This window comes from Neomonachus schauinslandi, chromosome 5 (genome assembly GCF_002201575.2).
Source record: "Neomonachus schauinslandi chromosome 5, ASM220157v2, whole genome shotgun sequence".
NCBI classification, from domain to species: Eukaryota; Metazoa; Chordata; class Mammalia; order Carnivora; family Phocidae; genus Neomonachus; species Neomonachus schauinslandi.
The window spans coordinates 123,850,875-123,878,377 of NC_058407.1; the positions used below are offsets into that span (position 1 = coordinate 123,850,875).

The following is a 27,503-nucleotide window of genomic DNA, read 5'->3' on the forward strand; positions in this document are numbered from 1 at the left end:
TAGGTCTGGAATGAGATATAGAAAGCTGTATTTTTTAAGAAGGGTTTCCAGGGGCTCCTGGCTGGTTCAGTCAGAAGAGCATGCAACTCTTGATCTCAGGGTCGTGAGTCTGAGCCCCAGGGTAGATATAGATTACTTAAATAAATGAATAAAAAATAAAAAGCTTTCCAAATGAGGCTAATGAACAGCCACGTTTGAGAACCATTGGTATAGGCATTGTGGCCTATTTGGGGAACTCAAAGTCTGCCGTTAGTAGACAGGCAGTAAATTGTTCAAAATACCCTTTTTCTTAGAAGAAGAGTGAACTGTTTATTTGCAGTTCCACCAAATGAAAACATAGCTAAATGCTACAAATTGGATTTTGAATTAAATCGGCTCCCGTTGCATTCCATGTTTCCCATATATCTATCTCCTGTGTTTTCCCACAGAGGAGGAGGATGAGCTCTTTGATGATCCTTTGCCGTTACCGTTAAGGCACAAGGCTCCATACCAGCTAGCTCTTCACCCTGAGGTATTTGTAATGACCGCAACACCACAGAACCAGCCTGAACAACAGAGGCCAAGCACAGGCTACCTCAGAGCAGAGTGTGTGCAAACCTTTCCTTGGGCCAACTTTATAGATTGTGAAGAATCTAACAGCGAAAGTGAAGAAGAATTACAAACCCCAGCTTCATCGCAAGACCTGGGTGCTGTCACACACCACCAGCAAAAGGCTGATGTAGAAGTACCGCAGTGGGAAGTATTCTTTAAAAGAAATGATGAAATCACAGATGACGGTTTGGAAAACCCCCCTTCTTCCACAGAGGCAGGGGGCTCTCAGTCACCGAAGCTTTTTAGTGACTCTGATGGGGAATCAACTCACATCTCTTCCCAGAATTCTTCTCAGTCAACACACATATCTGAACAAGGGAGTCAAGGCTGGGACAGCCAATCTGATACTGTTTTGTTAACATCCCAAGAGAGAAAGAGTGGGGATATTACCTCCTTAAACAAAGGTAGCTACAGACCAAGAATTAAAGAGAATATTCCTGCCACTCAGATGGAACAAAATATACTTTGTCCAAAGGATACTTACTCTGACTTGAAACACAGAGATCAAAATGTAAAGATAGTTCCCAGTGTTGGAGAACCAACCGCTCTAAGCAGTGGCAAACATGTACCTCAGGAGAAAAGGCTGCTAAATCTTAGCACCAATGCAGATTCCCAGAGCTCCTCGGATTTTGAAATTCCCTCAACACCAGAAGCTGAGCTACCTAAAGGAGAGCATTTACAATATTTATATGAGAAGCTGGGAACCGGTGAGAATATAGTCATTGAAGAAAGAAAAAGCTCATTCTTAGATACTCAAAAACCTTATGTTCTAGAGCAACCACTAAAAACCCTACACAAAGAGGTAAGAGTCCAAATCATAACAGACACATCAGAGTGGAGTACTTAAAAATGGTCCTGTAACCTAAAACAGGGCAGTAAAGGGGAAGCAGAGAACAAAAAATAGTGATAAACAGAAAAGATATGGTAGAACTAATTCCAGACATCAATAATTACAAATTAAGTGAAAATGGTCAAAACACACCAATGAAAACATAGAGACTGCATCTAGGAAGGATGTTTTTTCACTAAGAAACTCACTGTGAATGATGCAGGTAGGTTAAAAGTAAAGGATGGGAAAAGATATCTAAATACTACTTAAAAGTAAGCTGGAATGACTATATTAATATCACACAAATTTCTAATGATAAAAGGTCCAGTTCACTAAGAAGACACAATGCTAAATGTGTATGTACCTAAAAACATCTTCAAAATATACAAAGCAAAAACCAAGGAGAAAGACAAACTAATGCACAATTCTGGCTGGAGACTCTACCATTCCTCTATCAGTAATAGAATTAGCGTACAGAAAGTGAGCAAGGATATAGAAGAACTGAATAGCACCATTGACCAACTGGATCTAATTGACACAGAACACTCCACCCAACAACAGAAGTGCCCATGGCACATTGACCACGATAGACGACCATATTCTGTAGGGTCATAAAAACACTTCAAAAAATCAGGCACTTATAGATCTCAAAAGATACACCACTTAAGAATGCTGGTGTGAATGACAAATTTAAAAGCAGAAAAATTAGGACCTAAAAGAAAATAATTAAATGGCAAAAGCATAAGTGTGTTCTGTGAGTTTGATTTCCTTCAAGTCTGTCAGTGGGTTATGTTTTTGCATAGTTATGTGTTTAATAAAGTTCTGTTAACAAATATTCTTCAACACTTTGAGGTATGCTGGCATTTTACAGATTAAGGAAGCAAAAGGAGAGATTTCACTTAAAACGAGTTTAAGTGGGGAAAAAAAAAGTTTAAGTGGAGTCTAAAACAATTTGCAGATCAGTTAAACTACATGATATACATTATCACCATGCCGCACTGATTGATACCTTTTTTCTAGCTCAGGAGCTACTCCCAGCTTTTGATGAAATACATTCCACAGACTCAGTATGACTAAGGTAAAAATACATTCATCCCATTTTACCGCTGTCTCCTATGAGTACCATTACCTAAATGCAAAGTGAATATAAAACCACTAAAGAGACCAGTAGGGATTGCAGATCATTGGTTGAATATCAAGTCATAACTACAACAGGCCTAATACAAGAACCCAGAGACTTCATTTTTTATTTATAGCTCTAAAAATTAGTTACATTTCATTATTACAAATCATATAATCAAATGTAACTATATATTCAATGACACCAAAGACCTCATCTTAACAGTCTAGCTTATAACCCAGAGTGGGGATTCAAAACGTGCCTGGAAACATTCTTCTGAAATTTTTAGCACTTTATAATCACACTGTCAATTTAATATTACATCCTGCCGTATTCTCATTGTTTTATAGGTGAACCTAGCATAATAAATGCCAGCTGAATGAATTTAAGCGCTAGGAGCACTAGAACTTAAAAAAACAAAACAGAACACAAAACAACTTGTAGTGATCACCAAAGATTTTAAAGTACAGGCTTACAGTACAGAATAATTGTAGCAAATACTTACATATGGTGCTTACTCTGTGATGCTTCATTCTTTTACACACTGGATATCAACTCCTTTATTCCTCACCACCACCCTTTGAGGTAGATAAATTTATTCTCCCCATTCACAAATGAGGAAGCTAAGGCACAGAGAGGTAGTTCTTCCCCATAGCTGGGAAGGGATGAAGCTGGGACTGAAAACGCAGGCAATTCAAGCTCAGCGTCCATGGTCTTAGCCACTATGTAATAATGCCTCTGAAAAAGAGCACAGCCCTGGGCAGGATTAATTCTAGTGGCTACTTGATTTTTACTTTAAGAACTGTAAAGTAGAAAAGAAAAAGTGAAAAAAAGTTTCAAAATGCCAAGATAATCATAGAAACAGCCCCGTGACTAGCCACATTTGCCTTAGAGAGGAATCCGAGAGTTACATGTTTAAACTAACAGTACAAAATTGAGGACATTATAGTCAGGTAGTTCACTGGCTCCGAGCTGGTGATCTTGGGTGTGTTAATGTTACCTAACCAGTATAGGATTGAGAGTGCCAGCCTCATGGGTTTATGAGGAGCACATAGAAAGGGCCTAATAGCTTGCTCAAAGAATAGGAGCTTTCCATCTAAAATTCCCTTACAGTTCCAGGCAGTTTTTATTTAGCACAATGTGTTCAAGTAACCTGGTGACTAATAATGCTCAAGACGTTTTACAAGTATCCATCCATATTCACATATGTAAAATTCTACTTTAATATTCAAATGGATCAACCATGACAATGATAAACTTCTTTAAAGGAATGGTATAAAAACCTTCGGTTAATCGCAGAAGCAAGTAGTCCAGAATGCATGGGTGTTTTTTTGACCCTTTTGTAAGCCTTACTGGAAATGACGTAAAATATTCAGAAACAAAGCTAAGTCACGATAAATAGAAAATCAAATGCCAAACTAAATTTATTTTGCTAAAGAAAAATGAACTGTAAGAAAAATGCAGTCTAGATTTTGCACAGAGGGGGAAAAGACCCTGAGATTACCAACTGTGTATCACAATCCTCATGTAGGTACTGAAAACAATGATACTAATACAACTTGCACAGTGGATTTACAGTTTAAACTCGATCTAAATATTACCCTTGAATATTGGCTATATTTATACTGAGAGAACAAATTCTGATAACTTGGGAAACTAAAGAAGCTAAATGTTGACTTAAAGGCTTTTAACAGCTTCATGTACGGAGTTCCTATTTTACTGATTAAGTCCAGCTTTTTAATAAAATAAGGATAACAAAGGTAATTAAAATCTCAAAGACCCATTAAATTTCTAGTAATAAGGACAAAATTAAACAAGTTTACTGAAAATAGCCACTTTCCCTTTGCCCTCCTGTTTCACATTTTTTTTTTAATACAAGAAGTAGACAAGAATAACTGGACAGTAAAACACTGACTTTTTAAGAATATTAAAATTACATATTTAAACCTGTAAAAATTATAATTCAAAGTAAGCTTGGCCATTGGAGCACCTGTAAATCTGTGATGCTTTCTCACCACTGACACCATGTGACTATTTTGTCATAAAGAAAACATAAGAAATGGCACCAAAAAATGTATTTTTCCTTGACACCTTCTGCAGATTTTGGTTAATACACTGAGACTCCAAACATGTAAAGAATTTACCCTGTATTATGAAAGAGCAAAGTCATGTGGTAGCAATATAATGGATAATAAAGTGTAGCTTCTCCCAAAAAAGAGGTTAAAGATTAAGAAGATATTTGAAGTGCTGCATTCTTGAAGTCAGTTCAATTTTACCCAAACTTATTTTAGGTCATTAAAGCAATGGGGCAATGAACTTAGGTACAATTTAATTAGTAATACTGAAAGCCAGATTTACTTGCTGCATTTACCTTCATGTTGGACACCATGATTACAAATGCCACAATGACAGAGATGAAAACACGTTTTTTTTCCTGATTGAGGTTTTACTATGCAGGAAAACAAAAACCAAGGAATATATTCCATTTCAGTCTTCATGGTTTAAGTAAAAAAAGTTCTCATTATTCAGGTACACACTTTGGCCAAGCCAAGTTTAGCTTTATCACATTTAAAAAATTCATGTATAAAAAATAAGTATCAGTTCAAAATATAGATTATTTTAAGAGCCTGCAGGAAATAGAAAAATAATTAAATTTGGTGGAAATGTTAAAACTGCCTGAAATTCAGAAATGTAATATTAATGTATTGTATGAAACATTATTGTTAGGTGCAACTGCACTCAGGGGTAGCTTGTTTTGCTGTTTATGTTTAGACCAGAGGAACTCAACATGGATCTCTTAATTCATGTTACTAAGAGGCGCCCTTCAAGTGCTCCCTTCCCTCTGCCCAGCACTCCAAAAACCCTTTTGTGGTCCCACTGCCCCAGCCTTTCGAAGCAGCATAATGGCCAGCCATTCTAGAATTGTAGAACTTTTTGGAAACTATTCTTTTAAGGGAATAAAAGTCTTTAAGAATTACTGGTTCAGACATACATGCCTCATAGCAGTCAAGATTGCTTCAAAATATGAATTAAGCTGTAAATTTTTTATATTTAATTTTAAACCTTAAATTTATGTATCAGTAAGACCCAATATTTTAATGAAAGTAGGAAAATAGTATATAGTATCATCTGTCTCAAATACAAGTACAGTGAGTAATAATGGGAATGACAACATAACAGAATAGCACTTGTATATATTTGCCCTAACTGAATTAACTTTCTCTAAATTCAAGGTGTACGCAGGTTGAATATTTGATCTTAGTGACTGTTACACTATCAGTTCAATGCTTAAACACTGAAGGAGGCATTTCTTTATTCACACAGACTTTTTATGTATGTATATGCTCATCTGTAAATAGTTTTCATGTTTGGTACCTAATTACTAAATATGTATTTCAAATTAGTCTATGTGACCCTGTGTTCTTCTCTTCAGAAGCATCAGTAATACATTTGGCCAATAGTTTGAAATATGAACTGTAAATTAACATAGCATATAATCTTGATAATATGAAAAGAGTCCCAAATACTTTTTTGAAATGTTAACATTAGAAAAAAAAACAAAACTACAATCATCAGCTCTATTTCCTGAAAATTCAGTTGAGGTAACCTCTGCAAGTCACAGCTCCACACTTGCACACAGTTCTGACCCTCTTTTTGGCTGGGCTGTGGTCAACAGAATCTGAAGATATATCTCCAGAACCTGATTACATAGAAAAAGAAATACAGAAGTAAGAATTAAGACAATTCAGGAGGAAGTTCAAATTTTCTATCAGTTTTAAGTAAATGTAAATATTCAGAGACAATCATTATGAATTATCTTGAAAGGACTGTGTGGGCTAGTAAGAGATAAAAGCTTATGCTATTAGCCCATACTTAAAAGAATAGCTTTCGGAAATGATGGAACTTAACTGGGAAAATCCGATACACAATCATTCAGTTTCATACATTACTTAAGGGCCATAAAGCAAGGCCAAATAGTAACATCCTGTAATTAATACTTAGAAAAAACAAAGAAAAAAAATATTGTCACAATAAAGCAAATAAAAGTACCATTTTTTTTTTAAAAAAAGCCAAATCCAAGTAGGAATGGAATAAGTTCACTTGTGATTTAAGTCGTATTTTCAATCTCTTAGTAAATATTCAGAAATGTATGCCTTACAATTTTAAAATACAAGTAATATTGAGAAAAGATGTATATGATAAGCTTTCATAATGGAAATTATGAAAAAAGCAGGTGGCAACGTGATACAGAGAAAAGAGCATTACTCAGCTCAAGGTCAGGCAGACCTGGATTCTAGTTTTACCTCTGTCAGATTAGCTTTGTGACCTTGAGTAAAATGACAAACTCTTATAGCCTCATTTTTTCTCTTCTTTAATATTTGCTTGGTTCGGGTCTTTTGGTTCAGGTCTTTTTCTACTCTGATTCTTCATATTGAAACAACTGAACATCAGTCAAACTGTACTTGAAAACCATACCTTTCATTTGATAGTCAAAGGTGAGCTCTTCTCCAGCATTTATGGTTCTTGTGGAAAATAATGCTATTCGGGGAAGACGGGTGTCAAGGTTGTCAATGAAAACATTGAACACCTGAAGATTTGGGTCACACTAAGAAGGAACATTAGAACCCATTTAAGTAAAAATGACATGAACAGGCTCTTCTACATTCCATATAAAATAATTTCTCGACTATTATTTTTTAAGTTCTATTAGAAATTACGCTGTTGATTGTTTAGTGGTCTTTGAGGCACGCAAATTAAAAAATACTGTTTTCACTTATAGAAAATCTCAGACATACACAACACTAGCGAAAATAATAAATCCACATATATTCACCCTGCAGCTTTAACAATTATTAACATTTTTACCAATTCTGTTTCATCTAGTCTCAACCTTTTAACTTTTCTGAGGACTTGTCATGCAAACCCTAGATAACATTATCATTTCACCTGTATGTAGTTCATTTCAGTTAGTAACGTGATACAGAGAAAAGTAAGTAACGTGAAATAGAATATAACTCTTTAAAAAATCAAGTCAGCACTATACAACTCAAATTTTATACTGCATGGAGTTTCACTGCTTTAACCTCTGTTTGGAATTGTTTAATATTTTGAGAATTCTACATTAAATTCTGGACAATGCAAGAAGAAACATCTAGTGAATCATCCTAAGAAATCAAAATAAGTGTTTAATTGTCCTTGTATAGAATACATCTGTTTTGAGTATCTCAAATTTATCATTAAGAAAAAAAATTTTTTAAAAATTAAAAAGAAAAAAATTAAAAATAAAACTCACAACAAATGAGTCAGAAGGTTTCTGACATTTCACTACTAAACATAAACTAGTTTCTTGGTATAAAATCCATCATAAGTTTAGCATGGCCTACTTTTTTATATGGGCAGTTACATAACTTACCCTTATCTGTTGGCACTTAGTAGGTACCCATTAACTATTCAATTCCCTTATTTTTAGAAACAGTTTATAGAGTATAAAATTCTACAATCAGGGTTCCAGCTGTATTCTAAGTTCTTTTCAAACATGAATTAAAAATTAGAAAATTAGGCTTAGGCTTAGAAAAATAGCCCTAACTACTTACTCTACAAATTCTTAAATTTTATAAATATGTTAAGTTACATGTTAACTTCTACAGTTGCATGTGATTCCTAACTCTTCTACCTCTTAATTCCTCCGCTAACTTTGTCCTCTACATTAACACAAAACCTAACTTACAAAGTTTTGGAATGATTAAATAAAGTAACATACACAAAAACTCTTGCAAAATGCATGGTATTTGGTAGGCACCTCAATGAATTTTCCTAATACGGCAGTAATACCATAACCTAACCAAAGAGGTCTTTGTATTATACTTTGGAAATATTAAAAGGGTAAGTAATTTAAAGATAATTATTTCTCAACTATGGAAAATCATTAAAAACAGTGCTAAGTTGATTAGTCCTGTCTATTCTTTAAGTATCACTTACACTGTGATTCACAAAATGAGAGACATTTCCATATCGGGCTGCATCCACAGTGAATTCATCAGATTCATAATCCAGATCAAAGAGATATGTGATTCCCTTGTTGTCATATAACTGCCCCCCGTCTTTCAGCTTCTTCACTTGTGATTACCTAAAAAGAAAAAACTACAGTATATTATATAGCTATTGTTGAACTGAAGAAACACACTCATCCATAAATTAACATACTAATGCCTACAAAGTATTATGCTAAGCGAAATAAGTCAATCAGAGAAAGACAATTATATGACCTTACCTGTATGTGGAATTTAAGAAACAAAACAGAGGATCATAGGGGAAGAGAGGAAAAAATAAAACAAGGTGAAACCAGAGAGGGAGACAAACCATAAGAGACTCTTAATCATAGGAAACAAACAGGGTTGCTGGAGGGGAGAGGGGCAGAGGGATGAGGTAACTGGGTGATGGGCATTAAGGAGGGCATGTGATGTAATGAGCACTGGGTATTATATAAGACTGATGAATCACAGACCTGCACCTCTGAAACCAGTAATAAATTATATGTTAATTAAAAAAAAAGTAAAGATACTCTAAAAGCTTATTTTTCCTGTAATTTGTGCAGTTACAAATGGAAATCTGTTACAAATACAGGAAAGGCGGCATGCTAAATTTGCAGTCAATCGTATGGAAAGTTTAGTTTCATAGAGTAGGCATAATATTCTCTAGTTCCATACACATTGTTGCAAATGAGTATCTTGTAAATTTAGTCCTTACATTCCGTTATGTCCTACAGAAAGCTATAATTGGGTAGCTTTTTGAACATCTGAATAAATTGGAATGAAAGTAGTACTGTCTCAATTTGTTAACTGTGGGTTGTCCTAATTCCTGTCTTAAACAGCCTTGATTCTTTTGCAGTCATTTCTGCCCTTAGTTTTCCACATCTTTCCATCCAGCTCTTCTAGAGTAGTTTGTGTGAATATTTGTTTTGATGACACTCTTGTTTTCATGAAATTCTGTAGCTCAAAACCATCGTCTACAGTTCTGTTCTAAGAACACAGCTTTACCAGATGCTCAGTTTAGGAAACCAAAAATGTCTAAACTGATTCATGGTGTCAACCAGATTTAACTACGGCATTCAGTAAGCCAAAACAGAGAGGAATTTGATTATACAAGATCTGGTATCCCGAACAGTGATTTACAATAATCTGCCATTGTTTAAAAATTGAAGGATCGAAGTAGGGTTCCAATTTAATCTCAGAATTCTAGATGAATACAGATAATTATACATGACTTAGTTCCACATAACCTTTAAAATGTCAGATGTGACAACCTGAGATACGCAGTCACACTTGTATTTTCTAGTCACAGCTTAGTCCTTCACTCAGTTTGAGGAGGTGTAGTGCAGCGGCAAAGTGCACTCATCTTGGAGCCTTGGTTTTGAATCCCGGCTCCTCTTCACTACGATGTGACCTTGTGCAGGTTGCTGAACTTCTCTGTGCCTGTTTCCTCATCTATAATAATGGAGACAACACTACTACCTCAGAGTTATTGAGAGTATTAAGGAGTTAAAACGTCAGGTGCTTAGAACAGTATGTGGTACATGCAAATACTATTTTTTGTATATTTACATTATACATACAAAAATAAATTTGCTCAGTCTGGTAATTTAGAGAATAGTCTCCAGCTGAGCTACAAAGAATTTGGATTTTCTGGTGGATTCAATAAATGCTTTTAAGGTTATTTTACAACACTTCCTAAGAAAGCATTTTTCTACCCTACAGTATCTCTCATGTTGATACGATACTGAGTTTTGCCAACTACACTTAACCATGTTTAGTCAAGTGGATGAATTATAATCTAAAAGTTTTCAAAGTCAGCAGGTGTTTAGATCTGATTTTCTTCTTAGGGCTTTTATGTAAAAAACAGTCGCCATATTTTACAAATGCCAGTTTCAATGACTATGAATGGGTGTTTCTGAAAGAGGACTATTTTGTTTGTCATTATAGATATATTTTTGTTCATATACAAGTTTGTATTTCTAACTATGCCAGTGAACCCTTCTCTCACTTGCAAATGGTAATATAAAAATGTACCAATATTTGTTACTGATGTAAAAAAAGCATAAACCTTCCACACCCATTGTTTGTTTTAAGTTGAACATACCTCTCCAACATATTCCATGACAAAACTCATTCTTTTAATCTTCACAAGGGTTTTTACACCCCAGCCACAGCCATTGCTAGTTCGAAAGATGCAAAGAGAATACTGGGTGCCTTTTTGTACAATCCTATTGGGACAATCGGGTCCACATTGACACCTTGAATTGCATTCATAAATGGGGGTACCAGGTGGGATTTTAATTTGCTGGTTTTTATTATAAGCCAAAAGAACTCCAGCTTCAGCAGGACAACATTTCTCAAAGAAGCAGTCTGTACATGAACAACCAAAGGTAGCTTCATTGACTAAGCTGATTCCAGGAGCTGGTTTGTATTCATTAATGTAGTAGAAGTCTGAAGGTGGGCCCTCTAAGTCAACAGTATTTTCAACAAAAATCATTCCTTTATGATTCTTTCTTCTGTTGAGTTCATCTTGCCATCTCTGCAGAGCTACCCTTTGTTTGGCCTTCTTTACAATATATTCGGCAACGGCAGGTTTCAAAGCTTTGTTATTGTCTTTTAGAGATATTGCTTTGCCTTTGTTTACCTGAGATAAATAATTATGCTTGTCATTAGAGAACTGTTGAAGTAGTAACGGGCACTTGAGATTTTGCAAAGGTTCCCAAGTATTTGTAGAATCTGGCCATCCTTTCCATTTTACAAGATAATACTCCATATCCTTAAAATATAAAAGAAAATTGAAATCAGATTATGACAGTCCTAATTACTTAAAATAATTTAATATCTTAAAGAGTAAGGTAGCCATTATCATTCTTCTTAATAAATTCAGAATATATTGAGTCAGAGATTTCTAGTGGATGCAATACAAAACATAAAACTTTTTTCTTTATATTACATAAATTAGGTACAAAATTTAGTTGTGGCATAGAATGTTTGAGCACATTAAAAGAATTGCACGTGAATGTAAGAGTACTGAAATTCATGAATATCTTACCAAACAGTAATTATTAAACCAAGTTGTATTTCGTATTTATCTTGATCATGGAAACAGGTAGTCTCAAAACTAACAATTTATGACATACGTTAGTGCTTCACTTGGCCAGCACAGATGTAGGTATCCTCTAAGGCAGGTAATTTTAATATTTTACACTGGATATAAGGCAAGTTCTATTTCTCAATATCATGGGCACACATCCCTTAGATGTTCTAGAGACACCATGTCCAATACAGTCATTCCTAGCAGCATGTAGCTATCAAGCACCTGAAATGTGACTAGTCCAAATTGAGATGTGCTTTAAGTGCAATACACACTGAATTACAAACACTAAACACACAAAAAAGTAAAATATTTTTTAACATTTGAAAAATATTGATTACATACTGAAATATTTTGCTTTTATTGGATTATATTATTACTTTTTAAAGATTTGTTTAAAGTCCTCTCTATGCCCAACGTGGGGCTCAAACTCACAAGCCCGAGATCAAGAGTCACACACTCTACCGACTGGGCCAGCCAGGTGCCCCCAATATATTCTTGAAAGCAGTCTCACCTGTTTCATTTCACTTGTTTAATGTGATTACTAGAAAATTTAAAATTATATATGTAGCTTATATTGTTTCTACTGGACAGACATCACGATTCCAGAGAATTCTTACCTTATTTAGACTCACCTGTGAATGGATTAGGTAGCAGGCACTCAAGCCACCTAACACCAAATATTTTGATTTATCCCTCAGACTGCTGCTGTGGCCACCATGGTCCCTAGAATTTTGCCTTCCTACCCCAGTGACTTGACTAGGTTCTCTTCCCTTAAAATCAGGGAATGCCATGTTAAGTTTCTCTTTAAAAAGGTAGTTAAGTGTGTATAATAAAAAAAATTCTAAAGCCCTTCAATTTTTTTCTTTGTCCTCTGGAATAACTCACATATACCCACACTCTAAAATATGAAAATGATTAAACTGTATATTCTACAGTTTTTAGTTGTTTTAAATCATAGATATGGATTAAAAACCTAATTGGGATACATTTGCTTTTTCCTGAAATTTTTAACAGTTTTTATTATAAAGGGTATGTATAACACTTGTTTTATTATTGATTAATGCCATATAACCTGGAAGGTTTAGGAAATGTTACTGAGGCACAAACTGGGGAAAGGGAGCCCCGAGGCAGCTCTGCTGAAGCAAATCACTCAGCCAGTGATTAAGTTTATTTTCTTCCCACTGATTTGTCTCAATGTTTTAGTATATTCTACTCAAAAAGCAACACTGCTTGTGAATTAACTTTCCTTCTTTATGAAAATGGTCAAAATATGCTTTACCTGTTTAAAAAATGTGGTTAAATTAAGGTGTGAGGATATGCAAAAAACTGTACTTTCTTGAAAATACATACTGTGATTTCAGGGAAAAAAAGGAAAAGCTTAGTTAGACATATTTAAGTGTTAGTCAAACTGGCTCACTAAGTGTAACATGGATTTCCCCCTCCTGTCAGGTAACTACTACAATTTAGGATTTTTGTTAGTAGATATCTGCTCAACAATAATGTGACCCACGTGGCAGTATCTAACATATCTATTCTACTTCTTATCTAGGAAAGTTTTTAATTTTTCTGACTCTGGAATAAAGCAATGCAACTCTGGCCCTTTTTTTTTTTCTGCTACAGTTTTTCCTACCATACCCTGGATTATGCCAACAGTTGTCAGCAAATAATGGAAGAAACAGAAACACTGGCTTCAAATCAGATGATTAAGCTAAATTATCATTCAGCAAAACCAGTAACACCAACCTCTGAAGTCAGCTTCCAAAGTAACATATCATATTGTTTAGTAATGAGCCAGCTGCATTGTTAGTGACTGTTTTGTATGTTAATACCATCAGTACCTATTTAATTTACAGATGGTAAAGATGTTTATAAAACATGAGTGCCTTTGGCAAAATAGTATAGAAATACTAGTAATATTTTATTTCTACTTTGTAGACTTATTTTAGTAAGTGCATTTTACTTTAAATCCAAAAAAGATATTTCCATTTTGAAAAATTGGCAATTTTACACAGAAAAATTAGTTTGGCCTAACAAATTTAATTAATTCATTAGAAATTCCAAATAAAAGCCCAAAAGTTCATAAGCCTCATATATATCAGTGTTTTATTCTGATATGCAGTCAACTCTTGATTACCCATAGAAATGGAGTACAGTTGTAAAATGATCCATCAATCACTCCTGTATAATTTAGAATGCATTATAAGAATTTTGTCTTAAACACATTTCCCCCCACTATATTTGGCTTAGGTTAAATTCATTCAAATATTTTAGTATTTAAAATAAGTACATGAAAGTTCAGCCACTAGGGGGTGTAGGGGGTGTGATGAGATGTAAGGTAGTGCTAGTCTTGAGGGGTAAAATCTCTCTGGGAAAAGAAGGCAATAATATGTACAGTAAGTAGCAATGCAAGGCGGTACAATTTTAAGTGACAAGACAAGACAATAATTACCACTAGTATATAAAGAAGGAAATCAATATAGTCAGAAAGGAGCACAGAGAAAACAGAACAAACCAAACTGTGAAAGACTGATAGAATTTGTTGGGTAGGGAACAGGGCAGGCAGGATGAAAAACACCAGCAAAAGCTTGGAGCTAAGATTTGTATGAAGTATCCAGAAAACAGTGAAGAGATGGATTTGGCTAGCTTTAAAGTTCAGAATATTGAAGCGAGAGGTTAAACGGCAAGGCAAGAGCAAATTTTAGCCTTGAACACTCGACAGAGGCATTTGAACTTTTTTTATAGGCCAATGGTTTTTACAATTCTTAGAAGCCATAGTGTTTCTATGGGAAGCTTCATTACATACAAATACATTTGATTCCATCTTGTTTATTAGAAATAATTTACCAGTCTTCTAATTGCCAAGCCAATGACTCTTCAGTCCTCATGTTACTTGACTTAGGCTTTGACATCACATTTCTCTCTTCACTATTATTCCTTTACTGCCTTCTTTGCTGAGACTACTTACTATCCCTGCCCATCACTTAATGCAGATACTCGGGGCTCTGTCCTTGGCCCCTTTCCACACCAAGTAAGGTTTATCGCTTTTGAGAATCTGGAGAAAGCTATGGACCTTCCCCTAACAAAAGTCACATATGTACTATTTTGGATAATAGAGAATATCTGGATTCCAGAGGTTAAGAATTCTTGCTCTAAATGCTCTCTGGGCAACCTCATCACTCCAGTGGTGTTAATTATATGCTGATGACTTCCAAAATTTTATTGGCACCCCCATGTATCCAATAGCCTACTGGGTGTCCAACAGGTTCTTATATCCATCTATCTCCATGGAACTCACCACTGTTCTTCCTAAATGGATTTTTTTTCTCCTTTCCCCATCAGGGGTAATCTTACCCATCATCTACCCAGTCACACGAGTCGCAAACCAGGAGCTCAATCTAGATTCTTCTCAATCCATCATCAAGTTTCTTCAGATACTTGTTCCTGTCCATCTTTATTACCATAGCTCTAGTTACTTCAGGCCTTCAATTCTTGCTGGGATTACTGCATTAGTCTCCTAACTGGTTTCCCTGCCTCTGGCTGAAATTCCTTTACTAAAGGGAAGTTTTCTTATAAAAATAAGAAATCCATAGTACCATTCTGTTACTTTCTTGCTTAAAAATTTTAATGGCTCCCCCACTGCCTAAAGAATGAAGTTCAAACTTCGTATTATAACAAAGATCATTCTTGATTGGGTCCCTGATGCCTCTCTAACACAGTCTTCCAACATGGCCCCATTCACACACCACCCTCTAGCCATACTGAACTGCGGCTGCTAGTACTTAAACATGCCAGGCCTTTTCACCCCTTTCTCCTTTGTTTACAAAGTTCTAATTACAGTGGCCTCTTACATTTCCATAACGAACTTATTTTGGTCTCATTTTTTACGTGTGGAAAACCTACTCATCTTTAGAAGTCAGCTCAAATGTCACCTACCCCGTGAAGTCTTTCCTGACTCTCTTGCCCAAGGAGAACTGATCACTGCCAATCCCCTTGTATTCCCATTTCTAAACCTAACCAGAGACCAAGAGGGATGAAATCTTGTTCTTCATAGCCCCAAAACCAAGCACAATTGCCTACTATATCCTAGGCTTTGACTGTTTCTGAATGCAAAACAAAAAATATGCCTACCAACATATGTGTAATATAAAAAAATCACAAGAGTAACTACATGAAACTTTAAAATACAAGCTGTTAAATTTAATGTAGATAGTAATTCATGTTTTTTCAATATTTGTTCTGTCATCTGCTGTCTATAGCCAGTAAGTGGTAGCAAGCACAAAAACTTAAAATATATATATATATATATATGGGAAAACAAAAAACAAAAACTATCTTCCCATTAGCTAATCTTCCCTGAAAGTTTTGAAATCATCATATTCAGTATTAGTGGTAGAACAGCCTGAATCTAATTAGGAAAACACTAGTGTTCCATGGAAAGTCACTGGATTTTCAGGACAGTAACTGACCAAGTAGCAATTCTGAGACCTGGGCTAGTGGTCCAAGACTGACACAACTGAGCGACATGACCCTGGAAAAGTCCTTTCTTGGAGTTCTCTTTTCTTGATGTCTTAAATATGGATTTTAGTCAAATGACTTCTATGTTATTCCAGTTCTTAACAAACCACTCTGAGTGCACTCAGTCTTTCAGTAATATTAATCTATGTTAGAGGTGGACAATTCTGCCAGTATCTGTCATTCAGTAAGTGGTGGTTCTAGAGACAAAGAACTACCTGGATACTTTATGAAGTCAAAGCTTTGGTAATATTTCTCTCTTAATATTTGCTTATTAAGGGAGAAGCCTTACCAATGTGCATTGGGGTTCTGGTTCTTCAATGATGAGCTAAGTATGTTAATAAAGAGTATTCACAGTTTTGTCAGAAATGTTTCTGTATGAAAGGGGAACATGGCAGGAACATGTTGCAGGAAAACCATACAGCACTGACACTACCACAATTTGTTCAAGTGGACCCTGACATGAATTCACAACAGTAAGAGCCCTGTCATTCCTCCAGTGAGCATTCATTCCATTTCCCAAACTGGCTATTTCAGAACTCTTCTACTTTGTTCAAGGTCACTCTCCCACTACCTTATTTTCAGTAGCCCTAGACCTCTGTTCCTAATGCAGAGAGAAAACAGAAGCTCCCTTAATTCCACCCTTCCATGGACATGTAACTAGAGAAAAGGTGGATGCTGATACAAGAGATGTACTTCCTCCATCAATTATCCCACCTCTCCCATCTCTTCAGTTTCTCCTCTACTTGTTCTCACCCGCATTTAAACCTCCCTCACTTTTTTATTTTTAGCTTTTTAAGCCTCCCTCATTTTTTAAAAATAAAATTAAACTAAACCTCCTTTGAGATATAAATGCTGGAATATATAAGGAATTTCAAAAAATAGGATAAATTACTAAAAGTTGAGACAGGAGACTCAAGGTCACAGGGGTGGAAGATTTCTTTTCAGTGTAGGAACCTTCAACTTTTAGAACATTCGATTTCTAAAATCACATGCATATATTACCTATACAGATTTTTAAATAAAAATATAAAATTATAAACACCTTTAAAACCTACATAACCCTTTCTCCTTTTCTTCAAAGCTAGACTTTTTCAAAGCATTGTCAATACTACTTGACTCTACTTTCTCACCTCTGATTTATTTATTTATTTTAAAGATTTTATTTGTCAGAGATAGAGCACGCACACAAACAGGGGGACTGGCAGGCAGAGGGAGAAGCAGGCTCCCCACTGAGCAAGGAGCCCAATGTGGGACTTGATCCCAAGACCCTGGGATCATGACCTGAGCCAAAGGCAAACACTTAACCAACTGAGCCACCCAGGCGTCCTTCACCTCTAATTTATTCTTTAATTCATTCTATTTCGGCTTCTTCTATCCATGCACAAACACTGCTCTAACAGCATCAATGACCCTTCCATTGCTCAATGCAATGGGTCCCTCATGGTTCTTCTTGACCCCACTGCCCTCTTCCCTATTGTGCTAACATTATTTCTCCCTCAGGCTTCATGACTCATTCTTCCAGTTTTCTTCCTACCTTTCTTGCCAGTTTGTCTCAGTTGCTTTGATAGTTTTTCCCATGAGAACCCCCACCTCACCCACCATACTACTCATCAGTCCTTGCTCTCTTCTCACATTTTCTTTGCTTGATATTGCAATAGCCTCTAACCATTTTCAAACCATTCATGGTCCAACAGCCAGAACACCATCTTCAACACATCCATCTCATCATGTCACTCCCCTGCTCAAAACTAGTTAATGTTTCCCTACTGCCCTTAAGATAAAGTCCAAATTCTTTTCTTGAATTGTAGGGAGCTGTACTTCCTGGGTCCTCCCCATCCTTCTAGCCTCCTTTCAATCCCTTTTGCTGACTATGTTCCACTCACACTTTCTATTCCTTGAAGTCAGGCTCTCTTCTGCCTCAAGACCCTTCCCTACTTCTCTTTCCATCCTTTAGGGCTGAGTTTAAACACCATTTCTCACGAACGGCTGCCTAGTTTCTCCAGAAGTTACAACCTTCTGTTACATTAGCACTTACCTCAACTGTAAGTATGTTGTACAATTATATTTAAGGTTTTCCACCCTCACTAAAAGATAACTCCATGTATCAGAAACCATACCTCTGTGTCATTAATTGCTGCGATCCCCACTGTCTAGCATATGACATGGCAGATGGCAATAAATATCTGTTGAGTTAATTAATGGGTAATCATATCCATTCCTAGAGCTTCAATTGCTATCTTTTTCCCAATTCAAAATCTGTTTTCCAGTTCTCACTCTTGACTTTGAGGCACATTTTCAACTACCTACCAGTCATTGTACACTTAAATGTTCTCAACCTTCTCCAAACCCAACCTGGTCCTTCTATCCTAATCCTCCTAAATTGCTGGGTCTTGGTAAGCAGTCTTATCTATGCCACTACAAGTCAGAAACACGTTTTCATAGATGTAGATCCCTCACTGCTGGATTCCTACCCAATCCCGACCACTAAACCATAGACTTGTACATTTTATAACCATGATAATTAAAAAAAAACAAAAACAAAAAAACTACCTATTTCTTTTTATCTCCTTTCGCTTCAGCACTATAATTTCTTGCCCAGATCACCGCAACAGCCTTTCAGAATGTTTAAATTGTGTGTCATTCCCCTCCCCGCCAATCCACTTTCCTTACTGCAGACAGAAAATTCTCTGAACTAAATATCTGATTGTATCACTCTTTTTAAAAACCTTTCAAGTGATCCCCCATTGCTGTAGAATGCTGTGAAAGTTCCTTCACTCATCTCTCATCCTTTCCAACTCCCATATTCTAGCACTCCTTTCTCTGTACTAAAACCATGAGTTATAGTGTACCTGTCTTTTTTAGGCCTTAGGGGGATATCCCCTCTTCTGGGAAGCTTTCTGTGACCTGGCCCTGGTATACCTCCCACAGATAGGTAATGAAGTCTGCCACTGTATTTATTATACTATATTGTAATGGATGGTTTACTTATCCATCTTTCCACCAGGCTGTGAGTTCCTTAAGGTGAGAGACAGTTTCTGATTAATCTTTATTTTTACCAGAGCCTAATGCAGTACCTGACACACAAAAGAAACTCAAATGTTTACTGAGACTATAGAAAGATGATATAGGAGCTATTAGTCAATAGATGGCTGCTTTAATCTAAGTCTGAAGCTAAGAATATCTAGTGTACTGGTGATTGTGAGGAATGGAGAAATCACTGATGCAAAAGCCAATTCAATTCATTAAGTACTAACTAAATACCCATTATGTACTAGAGACTACAGTAAGACCTAGTCCTGGCCCTAAATGATTGACAATTTAGCAGAGAAGGTATGAAACCAAGCTATAAAATGTGTCAAGTTCTAGAATAATACGAACAGTGCTTATTAAGTCCTGACTATAAAGCAGCTAATTTTACGGACATGGGGGAGGAGAGAAAGCTCAAAAATAAGTGGTAACCTTTCAGCTGAACTTTCCAGGCCAAAGAGAATTCTGTCAAGGAGAGAAGGGAAACAACAGTATTCCAGCGAGGGAACTGGATGAGAATAGCAAAAGGGCACAAGGGTGCATAATGTGTTCAAGGAACTAGAATATAAGCTATATCCCCAATGCTTAGAACACTGCCCAGCTCATAGTAGGTGCTCATTAAATCTTAGCTAAATGAAAGAATTTATATGTATTTCCGTGTGTATAAAAAGTAGGATATGTCACAGGAGATGAAGCTGGAAAGGTAGTTGGTGGCCAGATAATAAAGAACCTCACTACAAAAGGTCTCAGCTTAGATTGGTAGACAAGCCATTAAAAGGTTTAAAGCGAGGCCCTAACACAACCAGAACTGTGTTTTAGAAACATCTGTAACGGCTTTGAGGAATATGGTATTGAAACAGTGTCTCTTACGAGCTAAATGGAGGGGTACACACAAAAAAAGGACACGGTCATATGGTCTTTCACGTGCCCTGAACATGAGAAGGGAGAGAGAAAAAGGGTAGAGGTATGTGGAAATAATACTGGCTCACAGATTAAGTAATTTGTGCTAGAAACAAGAAGAAAAGAGGGATATAAGTGGTCCCTCTTAGAAGGGACCTAAGTGTGCAAGTAAGGGTGCTTATTCCAAAACAAGAAACCGAAAGGATTGATAAGAAGGGCGAAAGGGAAACCAAAGAGCAAAAGCTATCTAAACCTAACTACAACATTCAGAATCCTGTATAAGAATAATGGTAGTTTCTTCAATGTAGGCACAGACCCCTACATAACTAACTGTTCAAGTCCAGCAAGAATGAACATGAAAACACAAATAGAGAGACAGAGATAATATAATCTGATGACCTATTAGATGGTAGGTAGAAAGGAAGAATTAAAAATGTCTGAACTTAAAAAAGTTTAGGTAACTGGAGGTATTATGGTTTTCTTAGATTAGATAGGGAACACTCCTAGATCAGGATGCAGATTTGAAGGAGGAAAACAGGTGCAGTTTTGAATATGTTGAATTTGGGAACCTGTACAGTGTCCAGTTTGAAATGAAGTCCATAAAGAGGTCAATGCCTCACAAAGATTTGGCAGTCATGAGTCAAACAGACAGAAGTAGAAACCACTGGGAAAGAGGTTATCTACAGAGTCACTTCAAGGTAAGAAGTGGGCCAAGGACAGAGCTGTGAAGGTTATTTACATTTCATTGGAAGGACAGGCAAGAGACAATGGAGATTCAGAAAGAGTACTAAGAAAAAGGTGGGAAAAGGAGGGGAGATAGAGGTGAATAACAATGACAGAAAACACTTCTACAATATGAACATCACAGGTCAGTCTCTGTTCTAAGCATTTATCTATATCAACTCATTTAATGCTAATCATAACCCTAAGATGGGTACTATAACTATCCTCACTTTGTAAGTGAAGAAACGGAAAGACAGAGAGGCTAATTTGCTAAAAGTCACTCAACTAATAGATGGTAGAGATGGAGTATGAGCGTAGGCAGTCTCTCCTTGGACAAGAGAATTCCAAAGAAGAGAGAGAGGCGAACAGTGTCAGACATTGCTAAGAAAGAGAGTAAGATTTGAGGTCCTCATATTTGGAATTAGGATGTCACTGATAGGGGCATAAATCAGAATAAAGTGGGTTAAAAAGTTAATGAGAAGTGACGAGACAATCCCCAAGAGAAGATTTTTACAAACTGTATATCTCATGAGGGACTATCTAGCATATATAAAGAACTATTACAACTCAATAATTTAAAAAAAAAACCCAATTTAAAAAAATGGGCAAAGGCTCAGAATGGGCAGTTCTCCAAAGATATACAAGTGGCTAAAAAGCACAAAAAAAGATGCTCGGTATCATTAGCCATCAGAGAAATGCAAATCAAAACCACAAGGAGGTACTACTCCATGCCCACTAGGACAGCTATAATCAGAGTCAGATAATAATATGTGTTAGTAAGGAGGTATAGAAATTGAAACACTCATAACACTGCTAGTGGGAATGTCCCTTTGGAAAAGTTGGGCAGTTCCTCAAATAGTTAAACACAGAGAAATTGTATGACCCAGTAATTCAACTCTTAGGTATATATCCAAGAGAAATGAAAACATGTCCATACAAAAAACCTCTACATGAATGTTCATAACAGCATTTTTTATAACAGCCCCCAAACAGAAACAACCCAAATGTCCAAGTGAGGAATAAATTGTATATGCTATATCCCTATAATGGAATAGCTAGCAATAAAAAGGAATGAATACATGCTACAACATGGACAAACCTTGAAAACACCATGCTAAGTGAAAGAAACCAATCAAAAAGAACCACATACATATTGTAAGGTTCTATTTATATGAATTGTCCAAATAGGCAATCTACAGAGACAGAAAGTAGATTACTGGTCGGCTAGGGCTAGTGGGGGAAGGAGATTGGGGAGGTTTGGGGAGTGGTGCCGAGTTTCTTTTTGGCGTAATGAAAATGTGCAACCATCACCACAGTCAACTTTAGAATAACTCTGTGAGCATGCTAAAAGCTGAGTTGTACACTTTAAATTAGTGAATTGTATGGTATGTGAATTACATCTTGACAAAGCTGTTTTAAAAAGTTAATGGGAAATGAAGTAGAGGACAGGAATGCTTGAGTGGGGAGGCAAGGTTGAAGAAAGATTGGGGAAGACCTGAATAGGTTTTACTGACTGAGAGAAGTCAGTGGAAAAAGAGAGCTTAAGAACAAAAAAAAAAGAAAGAAAGAAAGAAAAAGAAAAAAAAAGCAAGCATCATGGATTAAGCAAAGTCCTAACAGGGATGGACAGGAAAAGGAAAACAGTGACAGCAAAGATACAGATAACTGGTGTCAAGTTCAGAGTTCATACTTGAAGGATCCTATATTTCACGGAAGTGGAAGACAGGGAAGTAAATACACTTCAGTGTCTGTGGCTGAATACGAAGGTGAAGGATAGAGTAAGAAGTCGAGAAAAGTAATAAAAATTAGAAAAACTGCTGACAAGAAAGGGAAAAGAAAGCAACAGATAAAAACCTTATGCAGAACCGAGTAGAATGAGATTAGAAATAAGCTTTAATGGTATCAGTACGTGTGATTATAGGATATTCTTGGCTAGATTGGTCAGGCCACAGTTTATACAATAAGATGGCAGGTGACTTGGCTGTTTTGGGGTTGAAGGTTGCTGAAGAGTGTAGGTGAAATGCTTGATCATAAAATCCCATTGAGTGGGGAAGGTAGTTATATGAAAAGATGATGGATGTTTCAAAGGAAGAACTGGATTTAATGACTGAATCAATATGGAAGACGAAGGAGAAGGATTCCTAATTTATTTGTCTGGAAGAACTGACAAATAAATGACCAAAAAAGAGTTCTTGGAGAGGGAGCAGACTACAGAAAGATGAATTACTCAAAAATATATCATAAGGTTTAGATTGAGGAAGGTTCTTAGGAAAACAAACCTGTCATTTTAAAGAGAAACAGGAATTCAGGTGAGGCCCAGAGAAATTAAATGACTTTGATAAAGCCACAAAGTACCAATCGAAGATCAGAAATGACTCTAAACTCCAGGCCATTCTATTACACCACAGAACCTCACTAATATCTGGAGTTTGACATGATACAGGACAAACAAATGGTGATGCTTCCTGAGGAGGTTCAATAGCTCTAAAATTGGGTTTGAATTTCTAGGTTTATTTCAGGTGATAGTGGGGAAATATGATTCAGGAACAAAATGAATGACAGGAGAAGCCAATATGAGATAAAACATTTGCTCTGGTAATCCACACGGAGATAATCAAGAGTTGGATGTAGAATGATATAAGTACCTTAAAATATTCTAATGCAAGAACATTTAATGCTTCAAAATCCTCTCAATGTTATTTGGCAATATAGATGATAGGACATATAAATTTATTATGACTTAGAATTTTTAACATTAAGAAGAGCTTTTGCTTACTTTTAAGGTTCTTTTTATGTTACAGAAATATGAAATACTGAATTGAAGTCTTGATAAGGTCTCTTTTAAGGGGCTAGATATTTGCCTTACCTTTACTACCTTGTAGTCACACAAGTATTCCACCTCATAATTGTTTAGATTCCTTTTGGTGATTCCAATCGATTTACATGTGAGTTTTTCTTTTCTACATAATTCCTGAAGAGTATCAAGTGAAACTAGGCAAGGCACACACCAAGCTACAATAAGAAAATAGAATTCTTTACTAATGAAGTAGCTACTCAATTAAAACAAAAAAAGGAAAAACTTAAGACCTCTATATCCCCACCCTTCAACTAGCAAATTTTACAGGACTGAAAATTCATATGACAAGAAACCATTTATATGTCTTCAAGAAAAAGTTAAGCATTAAAGAACTATTTTGGTAAACTGGTCTTGGATTTTTTTCATGGATCTCTATCCTACTATGCTTAACTAATGTAAATTAATTTCTACTAAGCCACCTGAACAATAAGTTTCATGTCTGTAAGCTTTCTTAAAATTACATATAGATGCAAATGGCAACAGAGATAATGTTTTTACCTTTTCCATTATATTCTATATAGAATATAAAGAATATAATCAGTTTTAATAAAATGTAGATCCTAAGACAAACTTATTGTTATTAAAAATATCTTAAATATATTTTAAAACAGCCTTACAGTTGTAATTTTGTATACAACTGTAATAACAGTTGTTATTAAAAACAACTTTCTCCCTTTCTCTTAGTTGGACAATAAGAAATGAAATCTTACTGAAATATAGTTCTACAGTAACATAGTCATACAGCAATCACATGCCCTACTTTTCCCATTCTGGAATGCTGCATGAAATTTTAAGTCCATTTATTATTTTGCCTATGCTGTATCATTATCAAGGTAAATAAGCCCAAGAATTATTACAAATAATGGAGAATTTATTTTCATAATTCTCATTTCCTGCATTGTTTTAAAGCCAAGATTTACAAAACAGAGTACTCAATTTACATAATCCATACCAAGCTTAAAAAAAATCAGACACACTCATAATTAACCTTACAGAAGCCAGTAACTAAATGTGCTAAAGATTTTACTCTCAATTTTGTGTACACAGTATGCTACCACATGGCATATAAAATATGTTAACACAAACTGATGTTTAGAAATATATAATAAACTTGGTTTTATGGCTAGCGTTATGGTAAGCACTCCAGAGAATCAAGGGTCCTCTGCCCCACCCTTTGCTATGCTACCCAGCTACATGACTTTAGTCATGTTTTCATCTTTCCAGATTTCAGATTCACTGAAAAAGTGTGAGGGTGGGAGTTAAAGTGGAATTAACCAAACAAAATCTATCAGTAAACTCAAGCTTTACTCGGTAGCTCTCCAAGGTAGTTGTGATAACCTTTTGTTTTGAGGTAATTTCCAAGGAAGAGAGAACACACAGCAGCTCTTAACTATATCCTTCCCTCACCCTCCCCAACTCACACTGGGGCTTCATCGTCAGAAACCCTGAAGCACGATTTCCACCACCCTGCTTCCTACAAAAGATTCGTAATTCTAGACCAAGAAAACGAAAGGTATTTTCCCCAAAAAAATATTTGGGGGAGAGACTGCTTACTGTGGAGTGGTGGTTTGGGTGCAGGAGAGTGGTATAACAGAAATGACCACTTAAATGTCTTCCATTTAAAAAACTTAGGGATGTTTTGTGTAAAGTTAACCTCACTATGCTGATCACGTGCAAAGGAGGTTCCTCTTGGATATCACCCAAGATGTGTATGTCTGTTGTCCCTACCATTTTTATCTAGTTTAACTTGAGGTTCAAGACAACCCTCGACGGAAATGCTATTTTTGAGAAAAAAAACCTGGAACATAAAAAACCGCAAACCCTGGTTAACAATTCCGATTATCTATGATAATGTAGAAGATAATTCATTTGCAAGATTAAACATTTTATTACCACTACAAAAACCTTAAACTAGGTTCACACTAACCCCTAGTGGAAGAAAAGTTTGGGGATAATGAGTTCATAATCTAGGTGGACAGTAGTGCTAGCAAACACCTTTAAATTCTAGAATGCCTTGAAAATTCCAGTCTTTCAGAGGGTGCGCGAGACAGGCAGGCGCACACACACACACACGCTAGAATCTAATTCTCTGGCGTCCACATAAATAACACGCAAGTTCCCGGTGGGTATAAAAATTACCCTAAGGCAGAGGCTACGTCTTCAAACACCCACTTACTGGGATAGTCTCCGACGGGGAATGAACCCTTAGCGTTCATCCTTCAGCCCCAATTTCTTTTTTCCTCTGATACTGAGGTCACATTTACACCACCGGGTACTTCCCGCTTCCCAGTTAAAAAGCCAGCCCGAACACAAAACGTCCCGCCCAAACCACCACAAAGAAGTAAACCACACGCGTGCCCAAGGCCCTCGAGCACCGCCCCCGGGGATTACCAGGAGCCGCGGCGGCCGCCCGAATACCTCCACACGGCGACCAGGCGGGGAGGGGCCTCCGGCCCAACGGGCAGCGGGGGCCGGGCCACGGAGTCCGCAGGACCTCCGCGGAGCGAGAGACAGCCGACCTCGGGGCAGGGCGCGCGGACCGGGCCCCGCGGAAGCGGGGTGCAGAAAGAGACTGCGGGGAGCGAGCGGGCCGTGCCGTGAGAAGGGTCAGGGACCGGGGGAAGGGTGAAGCCCGCGGGGCGCCTTTGGGGGCCAAGGTGTCAGTAGAGCGGAAGGCGGCGTTTCGCCGCGTCGCGCTCTGGCGGGCCCACGGATCCCGGCCCCGCTTCCCGGGCCTCGGGAGTTTGCCTGGAGAACGGGGGACAGTGAGGGGTGCCGCTCTCCAGCCCTCACCTCCTCGCGCCTCGGCCCCAGCCGCCGCCATCTTGAGGAGCTTTCATTCAAACTGGCGCGGTCTGACGGGATAGCTCAGCTGGCCTGACGCCCCGCCCCCGCCCGACCTGCGCGGGAGTCGGGGGGCCCCGGGCTCGGGGCTGGAACCCGCGACGCGTCCTGACGTCACCGGAGGCCGACCCCGGCCGCAGCGGCGAGCGCGCATGCGCCCCAAGTCCCATTCCCGACACGCGGGAGGGCGCGGGAGCCGCTGGGGGGGCGGGGCGCGCGGTCCTGGTCAGGCGGCGCTTCTCTGCATTAGCGGCCAGCCCACCTCGATCGGGCGGTGTAACTCCTAATTCGGGAGTACGGACATCAGGCCTTCCCACGCCTTTTAGTTCTTTCACAGCAGCCCTACTTGTATGTTGTGCAAAATCCAAAATGTAAAGTGGAGCTGTGTGGTGCAGAGTTAGGTTTACCTCCCATGCCTGTTCCTCAGCCACCTGAGCCCAACCATTGTTTCCTTCCACGCTACACCCCTAGATCAAAGGTTCTCAAAATTGGCTACATGTTGGGATTACTTGGAAAGGTTTTGTTTTTTGGTCCCACTCGCTGAGATTGATTTAATTGGTATGGGGTGTGACCTGAGCTTTGGAATTTTTTAGAGCTCCCCAGGTGATTGTAGTGTGAAGCAGTTTGAAACCACCAGTCGTCTCCATCTGTGCTTCTCTCACTTGAATGGCCATAGGAATCATCTGAGGATCTTGTTAAAATGCAGATTCAAATTAGGTAGGTCTGGGCTGGGACCTGAGGTTCTGCCGTTTCTAACGAACTCTCCGCCTGATGCTTCTGGTGGGGGGAGGGGGTCGAAGGGAAGGGTGTGCACAGCTTGCTAGCATCGCTGCAGGACGCCAGGTCTTCTCTGCTGGACAACTGTAGCAGCTCCTAACGGGGCTCCCCACCCCCCCCCACCGCCACGCCCCCATCCATTCTTTACACCGCTTCCATGGTGATTGTTCTGAACAGTCTAACGCAGAAAT

General features: G+C 37.5%; 2 protein-coding genes across 2 annotated transcripts in view; one reads left to right on the forward strand and one right to left on the reverse strand.

The window, feature by feature from the left end:
• Positions 1 to 2,156, forward strand: part of DCLRE1C (DNA cross-link repair 1C) — a 31,441-nt gene extending 29,285 nt beyond the window's left edge. The window contains exon 14 of the mRNA XM_021696801.1: positions 429 to 2,156. Within this exon, the coding sequence (XP_021552476.1) occupies positions 429 to 1,438 (1,010 nt within the window). The 3' untranslated portion in view covers positions 1,439 to 2,156. The remainder of the gene's footprint in view (positions 1 to 428) is intronic.
• A 3,356-nt stretch (positions 2,157 to 5,512) lies between these two features.
• SUV39H2 (SUV39H2 histone lysine methyltransferase) lies at positions 5,513 to 26,515 on the reverse strand. Its single transcript, XM_021696755.2, is given in 7 exon segments — positions 5,513 to 6,240; positions 7,017 to 7,146; positions 8,520 to 8,636; positions 8,638 to 8,667; positions 10,677 to 11,348; positions 23,701 to 23,846; positions 26,485 to 26,515. Coding segments are annotated over 7 exon segments (1,233 nt in total). The 3' UTR covers positions 5,513 to 6,133.
• Between the last annotated feature and the right edge of the window lie 988 nt (positions 26,516 to 27,503).